The sequence below is a fragment of the Clavelina lepadiformis genome, chromosome 2 (assembly GCF_947623445.1).
Source record: "Clavelina lepadiformis chromosome 2, kaClaLepa1.1, whole genome shotgun sequence".
NCBI classification, from domain to species: Eukaryota; Metazoa; Chordata; class Ascidiacea; order Aplousobranchia; family Clavelinidae; genus Clavelina; species Clavelina lepadiformis.
The window spans coordinates 891,087-911,196 of record NC_135241.1 but is presented as its reverse complement, the minus strand read 5'-3'; the positions used below and the strand labels follow the sequence as shown (position 1 = coordinate 911,196).

At 37.4% G+C, this 20,110-nt stretch overlaps 2 protein-coding genes across 5 annotated transcripts; both read right to left on the bottom strand.

Annotated features, from left to right (window-relative positions):
* Positions 1-575: 575 nt before the first annotated feature.
* LOC143447225 (protein unc-93 homolog A-like) lies at positions 576-4,108 on the bottom strand. Of its 2 annotated transcripts, XM_076947216.1 has the most exons (10): positions 4,090-4,108; positions 3,905-3,985; positions 3,569-3,679; positions 3,074-3,268; positions 2,731-2,933; positions 2,440-2,619; positions 2,091-2,286; positions 1,646-1,887; positions 1,309-1,543; positions 576-1,159 (listed from the first exon to the last, which is right to left on the bottom strand). In XM_076947216.1, exons 2-10 carry the CDS (start codon positions 3,924-3,926, stop codon positions 918-920), a joined length of 1,626 nt encoding a protein of 541 aa, XP_076803331.1. In that variant the 5' UTR covers positions 3,927-3,985; positions 4,090-4,108; the 3' UTR covers positions 576-917. The 2 variants fall into 2 exon arrangements, with proteins under 2 accessions (XP_076803331.1, XP_076803329.1); XM_076947214.1 differs by lacking the exon at positions 4,090-4,108 and having other exon boundaries at positions 3,905-4,075.
* Positions 4,109-6,394: 2,286 nt separating this feature from the next.
* On the bottom strand, positions 6,395-14,265 carry LOC143447083 (adhesion G-protein coupled receptor G7-like). Of its 3 annotated transcripts, none has more exons than XM_076947015.1 (19): positions 13,385-14,265; positions 13,098-13,254; positions 12,868-12,984; positions 12,646-12,741; positions 11,953-12,036; positions 11,228-11,311; positions 10,886-10,984; positions 10,694-10,809; positions 10,392-10,550; positions 10,119-10,304; positions 9,698-9,919; positions 9,378-9,500; positions 9,158-9,295; positions 8,860-8,969; positions 8,437-8,644; positions 8,267-8,369; positions 7,985-8,142; positions 7,728-7,898; positions 6,395-7,531 (listed from the first exon to the last, which is right to left on the bottom strand). In XM_076947015.1, exons 2-19 carry the CDS (start codon positions 13,225-13,227, stop codon positions 7,319-7,321), a joined length of 2,517 nt encoding a protein of 838 aa, XP_076803130.1. In that variant the 5' UTR covers positions 13,228-13,254; positions 13,385-14,265; the 3' UTR covers positions 6,395-7,318. The 3 variants fall into 3 exon arrangements, with proteins under 3 accessions (XP_076803130.1, XP_076803132.1, XP_076803133.1); XM_076947017.1 differs by having other exon boundaries at positions 13,098-13,251; XM_076947018.1 differs by lacking the exon at positions 13,385-14,265 and having other exon boundaries at positions 13,098-13,277.
* Positions 14,266-20,110: the final 5,845 nt, after the last annotated feature.

Sequence of the window (20,110 nt, the reverse complement as noted above, 5' to 3'; positions counted from 1 at the left end):
GCAGCTAATGATTAACCCAGTCACCCCTTCAACTTTTAAACATCTTTCACCGATTGGTTATTAAAAGCCACACCCACTGGCTGGAGTAAACACTCAAACAGGAAAAAATAAGGTCCCTGAAGGTTGGTTTGATCATGGTTTGATGGATCATAAATTATTATGTAAGTAGGGGATACACCTGTTGGCATATTCTAGCTATAGAAATCTTGTATCTTTTATTTTTCACTATTATTATTCACTATATATAAACTGCTCAAGGGAAGCAAAAATGTAGTACTCGCACAATCGAAATAACTTCATAATTTAAATTTGTCCCAACAAAAATTTGTTTCTGTTTCATTTAAATAAAGCTTGACGTAATTAAAAAAAAACAATTTTCAACTGCCATAACTGACACTGAATTTTTTGCCAAAGAAAATTCTTGGCTCAGGCCTACAAATGTAGAAATATATCTCTTGTTTCATATGGATATCAAAATTCAATTTTTACCTTTATCGTTTTTACCATTATCCAGCAAAAGAAAGTCTACAAGTTTGGTTTGATAAGTTTTTTGCTATCACTTGACGCATCGCTCATACACTCCGGTATATGCTGTATTTCTTTTTACATGCGCTTACAGTTCATACATAGTATAGTTCGCTTACAAAGAATTACGCTACAACTATCTACAAATTCAATTTCAAATGATTGTTGGAACAACTAAGCTGTGGAAGTAACGGAAACACGCATATTTATAATTGTACAAGGTGGACACAAGGCAAACAGACTGTACATGGATAACAATAAATTCAGAATTGTTACGATTGTTGCTTTTTTTACTCAGTAATGGGACAACACTTTCGGGGAAAAACAAGACAATTTCTTTTTATTACAAAGACCGACTATATCTTAAGCACGCGGAACAGCGGTCGCTTCTTTTACGCGATGTCATTCTTTTCTTCCTCTTCCTTCTTCTGTTTTAGCTTTCTATCGCGGAGGAGCTCAGCTCCGATCAGGCAAACAAAGGCAAGAATGAGGAACCCAAGCAGAAGGTAGATCTTGGCGTAAACACAAACTCCCAAACTCCAGCCGGTGGAGAAGGCGTAACCAAAAGCCATGAAGCAATTCTGTGTCCCAAAGGCGGCCGCCAGACTATCTTCGAAAAATCGGTTTGTGACCACTGCATGGTTGGGTAAAAAGTATTGGTTAGAAACTATCTACAGTCACAGTCATTACATTATTCTTCAGTTACAAAAGTAATTGATTTGGGATCGACCTTATACGAGTAGTTTTGATTGCGATTGTTGATTCATAATGTGATTCGCTTACGTGGCATGGTATTAAATATGGAGGATCCCCCTATTCCGATAATGACAGCAATGACGTATGATGCCCACTTGGTGTCCACAGTCGGAACCCAAAATCGGCATACTAGGTAGATGGTAAGGTGGACGAAGAAGACGATGATGAGGAAGCGACGCAAGCCAATCTTGGGTATAAGCTGAGAACACAGCACTGATGTGCTCACACCTGATACACTCAAGACCACATAAGCGATACCAACCTGGACAAAACAAAAAACTGGCGTCACCATCATACAGCATAATTAAATACAAATACGCTGTTTCCCGCTTTTTCTTTTGTCCAATCAAATCAAACTTCGTACCTGTTCGACACCATTGACGCAAGAGACAAAAGCTCTAGGGTACTCAGTGAGCTGAAAGCCAATGTAGAGGCCGCAGTAAAAAAGAAAGGGAATGACCAAAAGATTTAGGGGAGAGACAAAATGACGTAATAACATGCGCATTTCCTTTCTGACGTTTGCCACTTTGTTGTCATCATTCTCTTCATCGTTCTCTTCCTTCCCATCATCCAATTTAGTTTCATGTCGGTCTGTAGCTCCGTTATCTGGAGCAAATGGAAATCAATAGCATTGAAAAAAACTCATCCTTTTTAAAGGTTTATAAGCGTTTTTGTGGTGATTTTACGCATACTTTACATTTTACAGTGAAATAATACAACTTGGTTTCTAAATTTTATGATTTTTTCGTACAAGTTTCTCAGACCAGTTTTTTCTGAAAATTTCTGTAAATTAGAACAAATTAAATTACATTCCAGTTTGAGAGCTTTTTTTGCTTTTCGTTCTTGTTCGTATCTACTCGGGGCTGGTGGTAAGCAGAAAAACTGGATTGCGATTGCGGTGAGGCCAAAAGCCATACCGAGCCCGCACAAGAGGTAGAGGCTGTTCTTGCTTGGTATGTACATTTCCAAATCTTCATCTGTCAGGTTGGCAGACATGAAATTACTCTGCAATAAAAGACATTTTTAAACGTTTAATTTCACCGGAAGTTCAAAAAAGCCCAGCTTGAAACTTTTCTTTTCTGTATTAGAAACTTTTTTTGGCTTTACAAACTTCAGTTTGGTTGTCGTTAGTCTTTTGGTTCCTATGATTTATCTTACCTGGCACTCGTTGGCGCCACATTGGCTGATGTCACCAAACATGCTTTGTTCCATGGCATCGCTTTCATTTACTGGCATGGTTTCAAGTTCCGGTTGAGTCTGGTTTGAACTCATCTCTGCTGGTGGCCCCTGATTGGTGAAGGCCATGAGGCTGAGGGTGGTCAAACCAGACGTAAGCAGCTAAAACAAATGATGACAAATCGAATAAAGTTGAAATAAAAATATCAACCAAGTGCGCGCAAACGATTCTAAACCAAGCAATTATTCGGAAGTGCATGAATTAGCACTCACGTCGCCACAAAACATGAACGTGTAAAAGTAGCCAAAGTAGCGGGAAAGAAATGATTCTTTAGTGATCTCCTTGTCAGGGTGTCGATTTTTGAACCTTCTGAAAGCTTTTGTTCCCAACCAAGTAATGTACATACCAGAACCAGGCCATATGGCTCCGTCCACGAAACCGTCAATGACAGCGGCAGGCATCAATGTGTACCAGCCTAAGGGCATTTTAAGTTTTAAATTATTTATTCTAGCAAACAAAACTATTGAAATAAGTTTATGATGAATAACCCAAGTTAATTTATATGCTTTAAATGATAACTGAGTGAGCAAAGGAAGAAAGGAAGAACACACTCACGTGCATAGAAGTTGGCGGTTATGAAGAGCACACTTCCCGCTTCACCAATCATGAGAGCAGTTTTTGCTCCGAGAAAATCGATGATAAAGGGAACTAACGTGAGGCTGGAGACGGCAGAAATGATGGAGATGACCATCAAACTGGTTGTACCCAGACCCCCTTTGATGTTGATGGTACTTTGAAGACCAACCACACCTTCGTAAGGAAAGGTGAAAGGTTAAATAGTTACGGTATCGCAGACATTCATCGGCAGAGGCCACAAGTTCCCAATCTGGGATATTGATTAGATTTCAAGGGGTACAAAGTTCAAGCTAGTAAAAATTGCTATTTTAAGAGGACCAAAGAATCCACCAACGCAACAAAAATACGGCCAGCAAAAATGTTGGAAACCTCTGGTTTTATGCTATTTAAACTTGATTTAAAAAAATCTATTTCAAAAAAAGTTTCAAAATCGAAAAAATTGATACCAAGCGGCAAATAAGCAAAATGACTCACTTCCATAGCAGCAGTAGATCAACATGAAGCTCACGCCCATAATTACAACTTCCTTGTACGGGTTGAATTTTCCACTGCAACCCGGTTTAGTCTCCGGAGTGGGCAAGAGATCTAGAGAAATTAAAAGGCAATTTAACAACCTTTTCGTTATACCATATGAATGATTAAAATATGACTTTTTAAGTACAAGAATTTCTGCGAGCTGTTGGTGGCTTTTCGTGCGTTGCGTTTGCAGAAGTTTATAAACATTATAGAGTTCAAATTCCAGTTTATAAATAAATCGTTTTCAACGATTCTTTTTCACTATTTTTATGTAAATATTTCTTTCCTTCGTACCTTTCTTAGTTTCTGTAGCCATTATAACGAACTATGCTGCAGAAATAATAAACGACCGAGTAAATTTCAAAATTTGCAAATCTGTAAAGAAAGTTTTGAATAAATTACAAATTTTGTTAAATTTTGAATCGGAAATTTCTTTTCATAATGGTTTCTAAACGTACTGGCTAAGAAATCCTGACTACCTAGAAGCTTAACCGCAAACAATATCTTTGCCTTTGCAAAGCCGCTTCAATCCAGGCGAATACACAAACAAAAGACATCCGCCATCCTGGGATAGAGGTGAACTTATTTCCTGAAAAGTTGCCGAGTTCGTCGTCTCGAGCTATGACTCTTCATCCGATTGCGGCCCGACCTCTGCATGCTTTAGCGATGTCTATTTTTTCCGTGATCCAAATCACGAAAACTGAAATTTTGAAGAGGTGAAGACGGAAGTTTTGTGTTTTCGACAACATCTGCTGAGTTTCTCAAACAACAATCTCACGTTTTCTTTGCTGAAAACGATAACTGTCGGCAATTCGCAAAAAGCCTTCCGTATTAGTCTTAGATAATTGTGCATTAGACAAATAAGTTTTACACGATTTTGCGCACTGCGGAATAAATTTCAAATGCACTGATATATATTTACTCAGCAGTGGATGTGGATTTTGTGAAGTTTAGCATCAAAAATGTATCGCAATTCTTTATTTCTACCCAGTTCCTCATACAGCGCGTTTTATGCTAAATATTTGATTTTTGTGATGTTATCAAAATTTTGACACCTGTAGGAGAAAGTTAAAGGAAATTTGTCGTTGAATCATATTGCATAGTGTCATCTACTTGTTCCTCCATTTATACACTTTAAACAGTTGACTCATTATGCTATCAGCAAACACATTCGAACATTTATGCCAATTCTCGGTATTATTAATAACGTTGTTATTACAGAAGATTTAGCTTTGCGATCGGCTGACAAAAATAATCATTTTTGATAAAATTACATCACAATATGTAAAAAGATCAAAAATCGAGCAAAACTACCGTAGTACCACAAAGGTCGTAAATAAAGTGAGAAAGCGATTGTGCATGTTGCGTGAGAAAGTCGATGCAAAAGAAGCGACTGAGTGCACGATCAAAAAAGTCGGTCAGATCCAACTTCCCTTGCAGAAGGAAGCTGTCGTAACAGCAGGCACATTACGTCACAGTGACAACTTGCGGCACTTCATTGTTGAAAACTGACGTGGTCACAAATAAAACAACGAGCAAACTTAAAGCATAAACCTTATTAAAATCAATTGTCAGCTCTTTAAAATGTTTCAAACGACTTCAAATTTACTCAGATTGTTGCTCAGCAAAATGAAGAAAAAAAACAAAAAAAAAACGCAATCACCATGAAAACAGCTCGAACCTGGACTAATAGTTTAATGTATTTTAATCAAAGATAAAAGTTGCCCTAATGGGGTTATCTGTTTCAATAAACTGCTGGACCGCACACAAAGTATCGCAAAGACTTTGTATTGTCTGTCTCTCAAGTATTTTGACCTCACTCAATCTCTTAGTCTCTCGCCAATCAAAACGCTGCATACCTTGCTGAGTGTCATTTAAAGTGTCAGTTGAGTGAGGTCAGAGTGAGTGTCAGTTGAGTGAGGTCAGAGGTGAGAGGTCAGAGTGAGTGTCAGTTCCCAATGAAAAGACACGAGAATTCCTGAAGAAATTTTTGTGCAGATCTGATAATAATGTCAGTATATTGCTGATGTACTTATAAGTAATGTTTGAACGTGTAGTTTCATTTTTAGACCGGTTACAGTATTGCGCTAGGCGAATGAGTTATTTGCTGTTACGCAATCGACATCTGCGTCATTTTTGTAAAAACGTATGCTATTGTTCACAGAGTCATTTTAGTGACAAAAGTTGTCAGGCTAGTTGCAAATCTGGATTTAAATTTGGCTTACACAGAAAATCAGTAAAATTTGGTTTCAACGAAAATTGCAGTGAGATAAATGGCTCCCTAGGCTGACTCGAAAAAGCCGATAAGAACAAGGCTACGCAATGGAGACAGATAACCAAGCAAGCTGTTAAAACTTGACGATGTCATCACACAACATAACACCAACAACTTTATTCAAAAACTTCAGAAGCGGCTTAGTGACCCGAAGAGACCAAGGTAAAGCCAGCTCGACTTTTTCGTTTGTGACGTGGCGTCTACAATTTGTGGCATGTAACAAAATTACCTCAAACAAAGCCGGGAATGAAAAAAAAACGGCAAAATATGCATCAGTTGGCGACAAAACATCTTAAATCAACAATATTTGGCTTATCTTGCCAGTTCATCCTTTAATTCCATACAAATATTTCGCATAGTATCTTCAATATGCTGCTAAATTAATCTCTCCGCATTGACAAAACAAAATTTTTTCCACACGCTTGTCTATCTATCACTCCAAAATAGAAATTTAGACGATTTGCTGACAGTGTTTTTATTTTATACTCAAATTAATTAGCGACTTAACTTTGGTCTTCACCCTTCGCAAGCCGTCATTTTCATTGATAAAGGCCAAATTATGCATCAAATATAACGACTCGAAAAATCACTTTTCGCAAAAGGCATTCAAATTCTTTTTGTAGCAGCTTGTTTATCAATCACTCTGGATTAAAAAACTATTAAATTTGCTGGCATTATTTTTCATTTCATATTCAAACTAAGCTGTTTTGGCTTTGGTCCTCGCCTCAGCGAACAGGCAAGCCCTAGCCCTAGACCCATTTGTCCCATCCGCACTGCAACTGAAAACTCAGGCAACATTTCGGCAAGTTTTGGCCGGTTTTAGTGACAGTTCGTACCAAGACCTCTAGTCAAGGTGACTGATCGGCACCCAGCTGGCTCACATGAAAACGACGGCGGCCAAGAAAGACCGAACCAAGAGACACCATAAAACCGTTCGTGGTAAAATATTTATCGCCAAAATTTGATTATGATTATGACGTGAATGTTAGCTGGTGTGACGGAATAGAAAACAAGAGGCTTGCTTGCATTGAGGGAATAAAATAAAGTATATTTTTCTGAGTTCTGAATTTAACTTATGTATAGGCGACTTAATAGGAGTCATAGGACACAGGAAAAGTAAAAACACTTGAGCGACCCACATCACTTGAAGCATTGTGTGTACAGTTTACAAACATTCTAACAAGTAAATTCACAGTTAGTTTACAAACAGTTTACGACAGTTTACAAACAAGTAAATTCTACTTCCGTAGCCTATTTGGGTTGGTATAGGACTAGGCGGTAAAGTTTATTTATGACGACGTTTCAGCTTCCGCTATATAACAGCCATCAGCAGCTTCTACAGACGCAGCCCACTTGACCAAGCTTGGTTGTCACAATAGACATGATTGTTGCGTTACCATGGACAACATTGTTGCGTAACAATGCTCGCTAGGTTACAAGCTAGAGGTAACCAATCTCGTTTTCACTTCTTGGTCACGTGACACTGTCTTTCCCGCGCTTGATTCAAGGGTAGCAGCGCTAGACGGTTGAAGTTTGGTGCCGGGCTTCGCTTGGTAGGAGCTGCTGAAAGCATTTTTAAGCGAAGTCCACAAAACATGCCTCGTGTCGGAATGTCGCCATAATGTGAGAAGGCAAATCAACACGCCCTGAAATAAAGAACATGACAGATTAAACAGTCCTTAGCTGGCGTAGAGAGCAGTAATTCAGCACAATTGTTCCAGGTCGTTTCAATTATCCGCGGACGATTCAACCCAGAATGACCCAACCAACATCCACGGGTTGAATCGTCAGTAGATTGAATTGACAGACCACCCAGCAAATACGTTTATTGCAATATTTTACCTGAAAAGTGCTGATAATGGCGAATATCCAACTGAACGCGGTTAATTCAACTTCACTGGTGGCGAGGAGAATCATATACCCGAAGACCCAAGTAATTCCCATTGTTAACGTCATAGTTACAGCGATGATGAGCGATTGTGACGTGGATCGTTTCAAATTATCAGCTTGCGTCTTAGCGAAAAACAACGAAAAAATTCTACCAAGAAGCCCTAATACCCGCTCTCTTTTACCCTCATTGCAAGCAAGTTAGCAATTACCTCAACATTCTGTTTCTGTAGCTCATACGTCACTCGACAGAAAACAAAGAGATTATAAAGAAGAATTAACCCGACCGGCAGCAGAAAACCCCAGTAGAGGGCATGACCTTTCAACCAACACACGTGACTAGATCGGTAGGAATCAAAAGATGGATCACCTGATCATTAAATTTGGTTTCAAAGATTTTTTAAAATATTTTAAAAGAGCAACACTTTATCATAAAATTCAGAAGAACAACTTTACTCTAAACACTGGCTTATAGTTAGGGCAGTGTGACTTACTTCCGACGGCTACTCCTGCAGTAACAGCGACAGCAAAGGCAGGTACGATGTAACTGAAGGCGCTTGCTTTGACCATAAAGCCCGACCTGTACTTCCCGAACACCTGCGGACAAATCTCTTACGGTTTCATCATTAATTATGTAGTACAAAGTTTTTAACAGAAGCTTTACCTTCACAAGCGCCGCGTACATTTCGAAGCTGTAAATCGCCATCCAGCACCACGTGACCAACCAAACGTAATGCAGGAATGCCGTCACCACCACACAACCGACTCTGTTGTCGATGCGGGAAACCCCCGAAATAAATACCAGGTAAGAGACGCACAAGTTGGAATAAATGTGAAGGAGAATCTTGCTTGCTCTGTATTTTCTTGAATCCCTTGTAGAAAGAAATAAAAATAGTCTGTTAAAAACTGTATAGATATGATAAATACACACGACATAAAACTATTCATATTTTAACATATAATTTATAGGTGTATGTTAGGCCTATGTCATGGTATCACTTATCCTTGGACTGAGGAAATTTTTTGCACGAATTAAACTCATTTTCAACTTAAACCAAACTTAAATTTGATTAATGATATAATTCACCTGTTAACGCTGATGAGGATTATTGTGACGATGAGGCAGATTATCGATAGAATGCATCCGACGTCACTAACGATGCCCAGCTCGCGGTTTGCAGGAACATCTTCAGATTTCTGCGTCATTATAAACAATAAAAAGCTGTTATAGCAGGATTAACTTCCTACTGTTCTAGCTGCTACACAATAACTTCCTCACTGTTATAGCTGCTACTACACAACACCAACTCAACCATTGAACACGGCACTTTATATAACGGTATTAGATGTGTGCATGGTACAAACGAGTTCCTAGCAGTACCTACAATTAAAAGTGCAAAGTTTGTGAGATGGGTGCATAGGCAGACAGGCGGGTGGGCTGTTTGGTTCAAACTACATCCCTCCGTGGACCATCGGCTTGTATTGAAGTCCCAAAACACGCATTCCAAGATCGTCCGCACATCCTAAACATTCAAGAGATCTGTGTTGGGTGTATATGTGCCTGGTTTATTACAAAATGTTCAAATTACTTCCTAATAATCTCACCATAAGTTTATTCCCTGGTTTGGGAGATATACCGTTCCTAGCTCGAATGGTTACGTGTTCGATTTGGATTGGTTCGTTAAGAGAGTCAGATAAAACGTTGACTCCGACATCAATAGACAACACCTGACAAAACAAATCAACTTCGTGATGATAAATCATCATAAAAGATAAAGGTTTAACTTATGTTCAAGGTTTAATTTGTAAAAGTCAATTTTCTCTTGTCCGTTGACAACGTTGTCAATTTGCGCTTCAGTATAGGCTATACTTGATTAGTTTTATTAAATCAAAGTTTAGTATATTTCTATGCAATGACGTCATACTTCGGTGACGTTATCATTGCTGGGGAAGAGAAAGTCGTCCTTATAGATGATGAAGGAAATTCTTCCGTTGATGGCGTTCTCCAATGACGAATTCCTCACCCTCGTCACCAGAGGTGAAGGAATCACTACATGAAACGGTGTGATTGTCGTCATAGCAACGGTGTCATTGAGTTGGGGGGAAAATTGGAAATCATTGGATTCAGACTCGGCGAGGTCTTCCACCTGAAATGAAAATATTCCACAGAAATCTATTCAATAGACAGCAAGCTTCCAACCACGCTTTAAAAAACATTTCAAGTGTTGTCGATTTCCATTTGATTGAAAAGCAGTATTACAGAGTTTAAACCATTGTAACATTTTCTTGTTTAAATCTATTTGCTCGGAATTTATAAACAAATCAATTATATCCTCAGTTTCCCACATAAAGCAGAAAATTTGAAGTTTCCAAGGAAAAATTCTTCTCGTTTCCATCAAGACTCGCATGAAGCGCCAGAGTAGGAAGATTCTTGGTGAGTCTCTCTCTTCTATTCAGCTTCATCCCATGATCTTCGCTGATGACCGACGACGCGATCTTTGCCAGATCTTTGAACGCAGATTGAGCGCTTATCTGGGAAAGCGCTTGATGTTTTGAGACAAAAGTGCACTGGATGTCGTAACAAAGTCCTTTTTTCGTGTTTTCCACCGTGTTACTCACCTTTAACAATCCATTTTTGACCTTCTTTGTGACGTTACCGAGAAATTCCAGAATCTGATCATTATCCTGCTCAGATAGTGAGCTTGCGTTGCGGGTTATCGTTTCCAAATATGAGGAGTACGTTGCGAACTGTGCACTGGAGTTTATAGATCCCAAAGCCTGTTTGACAAAAAGTGAGTAAAGTCATGATGAGCGGAGTCATCGCAGCAGGAAGCACGAAAAGTCTACAACGAGTCATGACGAGGGACGGTTTATGAAACAAGTCACGAACAATCAGATAAGAAGAAGTTTATCATTCTCACCATATCTATGACAGATCGAGGATTCAAACCGCACTCAAACTCCACCAAAGAAGTTGAACTGAATTGACCTGTGCTCGTGGCGGTTCCCTCGCAACGTATAACCGCTTTAGGAGTTCCTGAGTTGAAATTTTGGTACATACAGTTGTAACTATCTCCTGTGTTCACAGTATTTAGGCTGCTGCTGTATTTTACCTCTCGGACATTTTTGCTTTGACTGAGCAGTAGAACCAACTTTGGTTTTTTTGAAATCATATCCTTTCTTTTCCCAATCGTTCACTTTTTCGCAAAAGCCTAAAAGGTTCGAAGATAAGCTCAGTGCAAAGTTAACGTTGGCGAATTAAAGATTGTTAGTTAATTGTATAAATTCTACTTCATCGAAAAGGATAAATTGTATTAGTTTTACCCAATTTCCGTGCAATTATTAATACGTTTTCACTTTGCTTGTCCGTGCTTTCATATATCCTGGAATTAACATTCCCCTTCTCCTTCAGAAGCTTAATAAATTTGATCTGATCTCTATCAAGCATTTCTTACCTTTTGTCTTTCCTTGACTTTCTCCGTTATTCTTTTCCTCGCAAGTTCTGGAATCGTTTCCCACTTTCTGAAGTTTGCATCCGCCTGTCATGATTTAATGATGTCATCACGAGTGAAGTAGATTGGAGAGTAGTATTACGTCACAAAAAAGATGACTAAGCTTAAAATATTCTTGTTTATCATTTAGTTGTGAATCACCAAGTAGCCATTTCTTGGCTTAGATCAAAGCGTAAGATATCTTCTTAAATTTAAACTTCTACTTTACTATAAAACCCCAAATACTTGACACGACCCTCCTCGTAACAAGATTACAACGCGCAAACAGCATTCAGTACCGGATCATTATGATTTTCTAAGTCACTGCAAATATAAATTGACTTAGGCTCCTAGTTTAGTCAGAGAGTCTTCGGTAATGATTCAAGGGTCAATGCACATATTAAAACACCAGGCAGGCAAATTGTCAACCGGTAGAAAGCTGCGTCAACTTACTTTTCAGAGAGGAAGTTCACCGCGTGCAAAAAGTTTATGCTAACTATTTAAGGTTTACTTAAAGTTAGATTTAGGTTGGAATGAAAAGTTAGGCTAGGCTCCAATGTTATAACATTTGAGTTCGATTAACAAGAAACCATGAACAATAGCTTTGAAGGCACGATTTTTCTGAAGAAATAGTGACGGTCCTTCAATTTCTTTTAGGTTTATATCTAATAAGAACAAGAAATTTTTACCTTGATTTTTTTCTTCATCTTTACTTTCATTTCTCTTTCTGCATATTTTGGAGTCCTTGCCGGCTCTCAGCAACTCGCAATTCCCTGTCGTGAATTAATGACGTTATAACTTTTGAACTACGAGGTAAGTCTATTACACCACAAAGAGAAGACGAGACCCAGCAATATATCTTTTTCCCTCAATGTTATGATCCCTAAAACCATATAGGGCTGTCATAAAGTCAAGCAAAAACCATTGCAGGATACCCGCTGCGTTTTGAATTGCCGGAATCACGGCATTCGACGTATCCCGGCTAAGGACAATGCGTATAATATGACTTTTTAAATTTCAATTGGTACTGACAGGATGACAGGATCGCCGGCGACAATCAAAAACCTAAAGTAAAATTTTGCACCAAACCGACATCGTTATGTAACACAGAAATAAAAATGCAACCTTCATAAGTGACTTCTATATTTGTGACTTGCACGGTATCATGTTTAGCTGTTTATGTCATAAATTCTCTGTTTGATTTGAGTCTTCAAAAGACATAACAGCCAGGCTTTAACAAAAGTTTTTGTTTTCAGGCTGAGCATTAAAACAGAAAATGTAGCATAGAAACCAATAAAACATTACATCGTATTAAGAATCCCGCCACCACCAGACTAACAAGCTTCATCGCTGAAATGACAAATGCATAGCAATTATGATACCTATGTATGATTTGTTGCAGGAACACTTCATTTTCACTGATCCTTTAATGCATGTTGCGTTGGCTTTACAAGTCCTTTCCACACAGTCTTCGGGTGCTGTGAATACACAACATCAACCACATTCACAACTGCTTTCAAAAAACTTTAAACTCAACTTTAAACGCCATAAGGCTTTCTACCATTCGGTGATACAAAACATTCCATACCCTTACGTTAACTTACATATACACCCATTCGGACAGGTGTCAGTAAAGGTTTTGATGACCTCAGGTTTGCATAAGCACGATTCAGCATCCTCGCAACACAGGCAGTCCTCGTTATTTGAGCCCAAGAAATACTCTGAATAACAAAAGCACCCAATATACTGTCAATAAATCATTTGGTATCAGCAAGCCAGCATAGTGTGTGAGTGGTTCCACCACATTTGTACATCAACAGCCACTATGTCTTACCAGTGGGTGGCGTAGGCTCAGTTATTTCTTCTGCTGACCCATTTGTGCTCTCCTGCTGTTGTGCTCTTACTTTGTTTTGATTTAACGCAAACAATGCAAAAATAATGACGTAGGCACGTTTGCTTTTCATAGTTTTCTAGATTCTTTCTTTTTTCTTCTAAAACAAACAACGTTTCACTTCTATACCGAAATAAAACTCGTCATAATTATACATGACACTGAATACATCAAAACAAATTGCATTGTACGTAAAAGGGTTAATATATTTCGGTAGATGTCTGACTTACAGAGAGTAACCACACGAAGAAGATGCCCTGGTGATGTAACACTAGCAGATCAACCAAGCATGACGCTGTAGATGTTTATGAAATGCCAGTGGTCCAGCAAACCATACAGTTACCTCATGTTTTTTACAACACGTTTCATATTTTGCTGTTAGGATATTATAGCTGACCTTTCGTGAACCAGTTTCTACTCGATAGTCGTGAGGTGGAAGTTGTCTAAACTCTTTTAAACGGGCCGCGCAACACAGCTATGCTGCTGTTAACACTAATCCATAGCCGTTGCTTATACCCGGCCCTGGAGCAAATTGTTTGCGTGGGCGAAACGTTTCCGGTTGATATCTGCACCTTATCAGATATCGCGCATGCTCGAGCGTTTTTTAAAGCCACCTCACCTATACTGTAGCATGCTTGACGTCAGACGAACAGCTTTGCGGCTGTATTAATCAAATGCCCCCAAAGCGTTAAGCGAGTATAATCGTTTTAGAAAGCTTCACCTTTTCCTCCGTTAACTTCAGCTTTGTGCTTGCAGTTGCGTCGCTTTGATTGTCGCGGTCTTATTCTCCTGGTTATTTTGAGTATAGACAACACAAGACACTTATGTTTTGATTACGTAATGACTTGAAAATTGGTGGAAGTCGTCCTATAGTGATGTCACGGAGCTTCCGTCAAATCGACACATTTAGTTTGTAACTTGCTTTGGGAATTACTTGCTGCCTTAAATACATCTCCATTACAAGACGTATCTCCTCAAAGTGAAATAACTTAATGCTTTACCAATCTAAATCTGACCTTGTCATTGTCAACCATCATCGAAGCTTCTTATTTAACAGCCTGGTCTTTCTTGAGTTGGATTAAATGAACCGAGTTTAAACTGGAAGTAGCACGTCTATGCGTCATAGCATATTGCAACGCACCAAAAACGATATCACGTAAGACGTGAGGTCATCCATAATCTTGCTATATCGTCATTAAACAATTCACATCCGGGTCCTTAATTTTCTATTATTTTTAGCGATTTAAACAATAGCCTATATCGTATATTGATCCCGGTTATATCGACGTCAAAGCTGTGGCTGGAAGTAATCGGGCCTCAACAGCTGCTACGAGCTCTAGTACTGGCAGGGTCAAAATATGAAAGTGAAAACAAGACAACCTCAAACTGTTGGTCCAACCGCCATTGAAACGGTGCCATCTGCTGCTTCTGCTGCTTAGAGCCCGTTTCTAGGCTCGCGTTGACCACATTAAAACGATCTACATTATTCTACAGAGATAAAAAAAATCTCTTCGACAAATGTTAAAACATTCAATTACCCAAATCTTCCTAGTACATTTCATATTCCTTATTCCAACGCTAAATGATAGCAAATTTTTAAGCCATAAAGAAGAAACTTCTGCTGCTCTGTGCCATTTGCATGTTTGTGAATGAAGGCTGTAAGTTAACGCCAAATGTATATAAATATAATGAAGATCGAAAAACATTGCGGAAAGGACAAACTACAAGCGAAGTGTGTAGTTGGCCGTGTTCCTCATGAAAGCAACAAGAGATTTTTATGCAAAGCAACATGCAGGTTACTATGACGAGTCTCGAGTTGCGAACAATCTCGAGACCTCGATCCTTCACGAATTTGCATCTGAGTATTATCCCACAGTTATTATGAGACAAACCACGCTGGTCATATGTAAATTCTTGTGGGGTAAAACGTCACGTCTCACTCAAAACACTATGCACTTTCATATGACCGGGGCATGTCTGACCTGACGTATATCGATGGATGACGTCAAAGGATGCTCTAAGCTTATGTTCATTATATTGTTGAATCGTTCCTATGATTCTACGTACATTGTACTTTTATTGCATGCAGAGGGGCCATGAACACGTTCAATTTATAACAACATCAAATAAAACTTAAAAGCCAATGATGGCACTAAAGTTGCTAAACTGATGAACTAAACAGTTGAAAACGTCCAAGAAAGCTTAAAAAATGATTAAGCAATGAACGTAAAAGACGTGAAATGTTTCCAGACAACGACGGAAATTTTTGAAATTTGGTAAATAGAGACGTGTTGTGTGTTGTCATCTTTGTTGAGCTTTTCTGAAATAAATTTTCTTAGTAACCATATTGTATACGATATGTTGCGACTTAAATGTACATCCAGTGAATATCTGGCACCTGCTTTTTTTTGGTTTGACTGTTTAAGAAAATCAGTGATAAATGAATTAATCAATAAAATTTCCTAAAATTCGACAACGTTATTTTCCAACCGTGTTAAGCATCAAGCTTTCATAAACCTGTGAACCTAAATAACCTCTGACGTATCATTGTCGATCTATCGCTGATTTCGAACAAAATGAAAGAAATGTGACTAAAAAAAGCGTAATATTGATGTACATGTTGCAACCAGATGTTGCATAAATTATTTGTTTTTTGTTTGCTCCCTCCTTTTTTCTAAAGAATGTCAAAGTGACGTATCAATTTCCTTTTGACTGTCGGTAAATCATTGATGATGATTGTTGATTAATATTATAAAATAATTGCTTAGTTATGATTACTAAACTATATCAGTTGATAAGCATTACTTAGCTAATTCAGGAATCAATACTTAACCAACACAAAATGGAATTGAAAATCGATAGAGGTTAGTTAAAATAACATCGGTGTCACCCATAATTCAAATAGTGTAATAAGCTTCACGTGCTACACTCTCACAACCTTGTGGTCCAAAACAACCTGTGACGAATCATAATCAGACGTTTGTTGAATTTCAATAGAATAAGGCATATGAGGCTAAAATCTTGTACTAAAACAGCGTCACCTACCAGTGAAAGACAAATAAGTAAATGGACACTAGCAAGAAAGTTTTCTTATAGTTTCTGTTAATCGTTTAATGCAAAAAAATGTTTTGAATAAGATTTTATTTTCATTTGGAAATGTCGTCATGTGTCACAACAAAATAAAATGACAAAAAAATATATCGACGTAAACGTGAAAACGATTGTGTCAGTGGTTAAAATCAAGTCAAAGTATTATACATAACAATGGCAATTATTCTAAACCATTGACATCACAAAGCAAAAATTCAAGCAAAAAGCATCGTTAAACATTCAGGTAGAAATATTCTGCCAACGTCAATTCAAAGAAACAAAGTTTGTTTCAGTCGGATATAGAAGATTGACTCAAAAAACGATTTCATAAAATGAACGAAATGAGAACGTTACATTTTAGTTGTCATAATCGAAGAAATGTTGCCTTTATCAATTAAAAGGCTATCATAAATGAAACGTTTCAGAGAATATAAAATGTTCGAACAGCAACTTTGCCGTCATTGTCATCTTAAACAGTAAGTACTTTTACAAATGAAGCAAACGTTTCTAAGAAAAACGTTTTTGTCGATGAAATGTTGCCGAAACTTATCGGCTGTCATTGATATTTCGCTTTAACTAGATAAGCATCGTCAATTATACAATATCATCAGATTTGAATCGTTAAATCATATTACTAATATAGCGACAAAATGACGTCACATTGTTAAGCACAACACAATTAATAAACGTTGATGATAACTGAACAATGTTGTCATCGAGTTGATAGTCAAAGTTCAAATAAAAGTTGAGTTGTTTTACTTTTCAGGCAACTTGTTGCAAGGTTTTCTTCAAAACTCATCAAAATTGTCTTCGATATTTCGATCAGATGAATTCCAAATGATGGATTCAGTTGATTGTTTGTCATCCTATGATGTTGGTCACCTTTAGAATTTTTCAGTTGCCATGATTTGGCTGAAATTAAATAATAACAAAAAATTTTAGCAAATGTGCTAAAGTTTGATATTTACAAAATCTCAATATCCGAAACATTTATTTCAGGTAAGAACACATCGTATAAATTACCTTTCTGTTTCAAAATGCATCATTTTGCTTCACAACACTTGCAATGACATGCCACTTTATGCTTCGCTTGTAGTGACGTTTGGAGCAGGATTACACAAATCTCGTGTCTTCATGATGACGAAGATTTAATGAATCAAGTGATTCCTTCCAAGTAATTATCTAGTATTGTCCTGGAACTAAGGATCATCTTGAAAACTAAGCGTTTCTTCATTTTTGAGCTTCAGTTCATATCTGTAACATCTTGAGTCGGGAATGAGAAATCTCTTCACTTTTGCTGATATTTATACAAAGTGGGACAAAGAAAAACAAATGTAGGAAGGTTATATGAGAATCGAAGCCATTGTTAAAATGCTGACGAGGCTTTCCCGATGCTTTCCCACATCTCGAAAGAGCTCACTGCTATCAGTTACACAACAATACTTAGAAAAGAAGTGGTCGCGTGGTTGAGACAAATCATCGTCACAAACCAATTCAGAGACGCCATGTAAAACTTGTAAAAGCAGAAACGTGATATTCTGTTGATTGTGATTTTGCAAACCGACTTCCAGTGAAGTGTTCTCAGACTCTGAATGACTTTACTGGTATCAATTACACTCACTTTGAAGCAATAAGATTTATGACATATTTGCTGTTGTTTTATCGACATATTGATGGATAACATGAAATCTAGTCTCTGCTTAGCCTATATGTGCGTATTATAACAGTTCTTCCATATCTACTATTCAAAGAACATTTAACTGTAATTCAAGCCTTGAAGCAGGAGTGTGTATACTACCCTCAATTTATAATCACGAGAAAAACATCCTAACCAGCAAGAGAAGCGCTGAAGTTGATAAACTAACCAACGATTGAAAAGAGCGACAAAACTAAATGACATCATAAAACAATGAACGAATAAAACGTGAAATGTTTCCATACAGTGACAGGATAACTATCCAACACTTACATATGCATGTTGTATAAATGATGTGTTTGCTCCCTGCTTTTTTCTAAAGAATGTCAAAGTGACGTATCAATTTCGATTTGACTGTCGGCAAATCATTGATGATGATTGTTGATTAATGTTATAAATTAATTGCTTAGTTATGATTACTACACTATATCATTTGATAAACATTACTTAGCTAATTCAGGAATTGATGCTTAACCAACACAAAATGGAATTGAAAATCGATAGAGGTTAGTTAAAATAACATCGGTGTCACCCATAATTCAACCAGTGTAATAAACTTCACGCGCTACGCTCTCACAACTCTGTGGTCCAAAACAACCTGTGACGAATCATAATCGGATGTTTGTTGAATTTCAATAGAATAAGGCATATGAGGCTAAACTCACGTACTAAAACAGCGTCATCTACCGGTGAAAGATAAATAGGTAAATGGACACTAGCAAGAAATCCTTTCTTATAGTTTCTCTTAAACGTTGAATGCAAAAGAATGTTTTGAATAACATTTTATTTTCATTTGGAAATGTCGTCATGTGTCGTCAAAACTAAAAAGCAAATCACAACAAAATAAAATGACAAAAAATTATATCGACGTAAACGTGAAAACGATTGTGTCAGTGGGTAAATATCAAGTCAAAGTATTATACATAACAATGGCAATTATTCTAAACCATTGACATCACAAAGCAAGTATTCAAGCAAAAAGCATCGTTAAACATTCAGGTAGAAATATTCTGCCAACGTCAATTCAAAGAAACAAAGTGTGTTTCGGTCGGATATAGAAGATTGACTCAAAAAACGATTTCATAAAATGAACGAAATGAGAACGTTACATGTCAGTTGTCATAATCGAAGAAATGTTGCCTTTATCAATTAAAAGGCTATCATAAATGAAACGTTTCAGAGACTATAAAATGTTCGAACAGCAACTTTGCCGTCATTGTCATCTTAAACAGTAAGTACTTTCACAAATGAAGCAAACGTTTCAAAGAAAAACGTTTTTGTCGATGAAATGTTGCCAAAGTTTATCGGCTGTCATTGATATTTCGCTTTAACTACATAAGCATCGTCAATTATACAATATCATCAGATTTAAATCGTTAAAACAAATTACTAATTATACTAATAACGCGTCAACATGACGTCACATGGTCAAACACAACACAATTAATAAACGTTGATGATAACTGAACAATGTTGCCATCGAGTTGATTGTCAAAGTTCAAATAGAAGTTGAGTTATTTTACTTTTCAGTCAACTTGTTGCAAGGTTTTCTTCAAAACTCGTCAAAACTGTCTTCGATATTTCGATCAGATGAATTCCAAATGATGGATTCAGTTGATTGTTTGTCATCTTACGATGTTTGTCGATTTTAAAATATTTAGTAGCCATGGTTTGGCTGAAATAAAAATAGTAATAAAAATTATAGCAAATGTGTTATAATGTGATATTTACAAAATCTCAATATCGGAAACATTTATTTCAGGTAAGAACACATCGTATAAATTACCTTTCTGGTTCAAAATGCATCTTTTTACTTCACAACACTTGCAATGACATGCCACTTTATGCTTCGCTTGTAGTGACGTTTGGAGCAGAAATACACAAATCTTTTGTGTTCATGACGACGAAGGTTTAATGAATCAAGTGATTCCTTCCAAGTGATTATCCAGTAATGTCCTGGAACAACGGATCATCTTGAAAATTAAGCGTTTCTTCATTTTTGAGCTTTAGTTCATATCAGTAGCATCTTCAGTTGAGAATGAGAAATCTCTTCAATTTTGCTGATATTTATACAAAGTGGGACAAAGAAAAACAAATGTTAGAAGGTTATATGAGAATCGAAGTAATTGTTAAGATGCTGACCAGGCTTTCCCGATGCTTTCCCACATCT